Source organism: Homalodisca vitripennis, unplaced genomic scaffold (genome assembly GCF_021130785.1).
Source record: "Homalodisca vitripennis isolate AUS2020 unplaced genomic scaffold, UT_GWSS_2.1 ScUCBcl_9853;HRSCAF=18489, whole genome shotgun sequence".
In the NCBI taxonomy this organism is placed as follows: Eukaryota; Metazoa; Arthropoda; class Insecta; order Hemiptera; family Cicadellidae; genus Homalodisca; species Homalodisca vitripennis.
This window is the reverse complement of record NW_025785964.1, coordinates 14,965-18,844: the sequence shown is the minus strand read 5'-3', so window position 1 is coordinate 18,844 and position 3,880 is coordinate 14,965. Positions and strand designations below refer to the sequence as shown.

General features: G+C 38.9%; 1 protein-coding gene across 1 annotated transcript; it reads left to right on the top strand.

Moving 5' to 3' along the window:
• Positions 1-1,290: 1,290 nt before the first annotated feature.
• LOC124374736 lies at positions 1,291-1,647 on the top strand (the record flags this gene model as incomplete). Its single annotated transcript, XM_046832897.1, has 1 exon — positions 1,291-1,647. A coding segment is annotated over exon 1 (357 nt), but the record flags the coding sequence as incomplete, so codon positions are not given.
• Positions 1,648-3,880: the final 2,233 nt, after the last annotated feature.

The following is a 3,880-nucleotide window of genomic DNA, read 5'->3' as shown; positions in this document are numbered from 1 at the left end:
ATTGGTTGATTATTATTAATAAAGTAATATTTAATACTTTATTAATAATTAATAAAGGTATTAAATGTCAAAAATTAGGTTTATAGATATCACTCTGCAAGTATGTCAAGTGATTTATAGCAAGATTCATAACAGCCGAGTAAGTAGAGGCCGTGTTGTCTGTGGTCAGCGTCCCAGACGCATTGTCAGCAGGTGTCGGGTAATGCTCTCGTCAGTTGACCTAATAGCTGGCTCTATCTGACTTCCAGCAGGTGGCGTTGTAGATAATGCCTTGTTTGAAGTTTATAATGTGTCAAGCAGCTGTGAGTTGGCAATGAGCAGCCTTAACCTAAATCAAGAGACCAACTCAACATCAAAAACTAAAGCGACAAATGGGGAAAAAGAACCTTGAAAATCTCAAATCCATCTTCTACAACAAAAACTGGAATGCTGTTGAAACTGCTGAAGACACAGAAACTGCATATAATATATTCCATGACACCCTTTGTACTGCCCTAGATATCTGCTGCCCACAAAGGAAACACAAGAACAGAGGCCCTACCAAACCATCTCATTACTATGACCTGGAATCTTGCCGATATGAAAGCCTTCCTACCTACGAGCCCTCAACACCTATGAAACAACAGGAGGACATTCGAGACAAAGAAATAATGAGAAACAGTAAGAGGATATATGACCAAAAACTAAGAACACTGCATCGGCAAGCAAACTCAAAGCACATAGAAGAATCTGACAACAAGGACCAAGGCTCTATGGAGTTTGGATTAATAATGAGAGGCGTGGGAAACAGTGCAACCAGGAGTGCCCTAAACTTAACATCAACAACACCACCCTACATAATCCTACAGAAGTAGCCGAAAGCCTTAACACTTACTTTACTCAGATGGCTGGCATGACAATTCAAAACCAAATACATACCCTAGCACCTGGGTGGACAGGAAAAAACCCGACCTTATTGCACATTCCCTTGCCACAGTCATTTTGGCATGACACCAACAACTTGGACCGAGGTGAATCAAACAATTTGCAGCCTGAAAAACAAATCGTCCAGTGGCATAGATGAGTTTTCTTCAAAGAGTGTGAAGTTCTGTGCAAATGAATTAACCCAACCCCTTGTAGCAATCATTAACAAATCTTTTGCCGACGGTCACTTCCCCTCAAGGCTTAAAGTGTCAAAGGTCTATGCAAAACACAAGAAAGGGAAGAAATCAGACCCTCAGAACTATAGACCCATCTCGCTAATATCTACATTTGCAAAAATCATAGAGAAACTTTGTTCTGAAGCGATTGATGGCCTACCTTAAACAACATGACCTAATCACAGTCAACCAACATGGATTTCAAAAAGGAAAATCAACCATATCAGCAATTATTAGCCTAGTAGAATCAATCATTGACAGCATAGATGACGAAAAGTACGTAACAGCCCTATTTCTTGACTACAGCAAGGCTTTTGACTGTCTGGGACATGACCTAATCTTAAAAAAGCTGGAAAATCTGGGAGTAAGAGGCATAGAGAACAAATGGTTCTCCAGCTACCTCCGAGGAAGGTCACAACTTGTGGAGGTACAGCATACTGAATCTTCCATCACCAGATCGTACACATCAACTCCAAAACCACTGGCACGAGGTGTGCCTCAAGGATCGGTACTTGGCCCAGTTCTTTTTATTCTTCTAAACTAATGACTTCCCTACTTTCATCGCCAGCTCCAGTACGGACTGCATAATGTATGCAGACGACACTACCCTTCTTATAAAAAATGACACAGCAGATGAACTATCCCTTAACTCCTTGACTTCTCTCCAACAAGCCATCAATATACAGTGCACTGAATGATCTGGCAATAAATCCTAATAAAACAACGCAAGTGCATTTCAGTAGGAAAAAGGAAATACCAACAAATATTCCAGACATATCAGTAGTTGACAAAACACAATTTCTGGGCCTGACTATCGATAGTACACTTTCAATGGAGTCATCATGTGAGCACCATTTCCAATAAAATATGCGCAGGCATATACGTTATGAGGCGACTCAAAATCAGTGGGTACTCAGGGATCCGTCAAAGCTGCTTATTACGCACTGGTAGAGTCCCACATTAGATATGGTCTTATCATCTGGGGCAGCTCTACTGAAAACCTGAAAAGGATACTCACCCTTCAAAAAAAGGCAATTAGATCCCTCGCCAATCTTGAATCTCGACAAAGCTGCAGGGAAGTGTATCCAAATTTAGGCATTCTAACTGTACCGAGCCTTGTATGTATACGAAACAATTCTACATGTTGACAGACTCAATTTTGACACTTACAACGATTTCCATGACTACAACACACGACATGCCTCCAGATATGTTCTACCCCGCCATCGAACAGCCCTCTTTGAAAGAAAACCGTCCTACATAGGACGAAAACTCAGAAATCAACTGCCAGAAGACTTCCAATTGCTAACTGGAAACGCACTGAAGAAAGCACTTCAAGAATTTCCCTTGTCAAGACTCCACTCTACACCCTGGAGGAGTTCCTGGATGCCAACAAACACCTAAGCGACTTTTCCTATTACATTATACTATGTTTGACTATATTACTGTACTTAATGTTCATGTAATAAAGAAATATTATTGATTGATTGATTGATGACGTCACTATTGTGTTTCAACTGTGCACAGCTGTGTTATTTAATTTATATTTACTTGTTGTTAATAAAATAAATGTCAGTGGTGTTATAAGTTGACAAAAATTGCTTGAATAAAAAGTGCTTGAGCTGTGTAATGTTACAATGTATATCTTGAGAAAAGTTGATTGCAGATAGTGATCTTAGTTTGTGCTGATAAGTTTTCTTGGATTTTTTTCTTCTTCAAGGTACTTAAATTATTTTTTGACTTGATGATAATTAACTTACAGTTTAGAAGTAGTGATTGGTGTGCAGTTAAGTTGGTATTTTGTTGGGTTTACCACTTAAACTTCACTGAAATTTAGGAGCACTTTCATACTAGATGATGGGTGTCCGCCATGTTGGTTGTTTATTGTTGGTTGTAGATTGACTATTCCTATCTGCGAAGAAGTGTGGTAAGTAAAGAAAATAAGCGTTTAGCTCAAAGAATATTACATTTCAAAATTTATTAAAATCAAAGTGATTGATGAGAACCCAGTGAACATTTGTGAACTTTATCCTGATATAAATAACCATATTTATCAGAGCCTTCAATACAGTGATATTTAATTTGCACTATCATTCAACCTACTTAAAAACCTGAGAATAAATATAGGCCTAGTGCTAGTGACATATAACGTGTACTTTCACTAACACTCAGTATACTTCCAACAACACTACAGACAATTTCCACAGCATAGGACACATCGACGTAGGAATTGAAAGTTTGAACATTATTTAAACACCGATTCGGAGCAAAATGACACAGCCAACATGGGACCTCAACACGCTTTAAAAACTGATCATATTCATACTTGCATTACCCCCACACTACTAGTCCATACCTTATAATGGATTAAAAAAAGGCAAAATAAGCTGGTCTCACATAATTTGTATTAACATAGAGTGTAAGCCGTCTGAGAAGATAAATCACTCTAGATAACTTAGTTTAAAGATAATTAACCCATTGCGGATCACTGACGAGCTGGGCTCGTCACGCAGCGGCCGGGCCTAACGGCACGGTGACGAGCTCAGGTCGCAAAAGCGGTCTGCTTTTAAATTTCCCTCCAAATAGTTCTGTTAATGTCTGATAGATCGGGCGATCTTCTTCACTTGTCAACTAAGAGTGTTTAACAACGGTCTACGTTTAGAGTTTTCAAAAGTTTTATAAATATCCTACAGATCGCAGTTGTATGTCGAAGTTGAAAAATCATTCATATGAGTTTACTC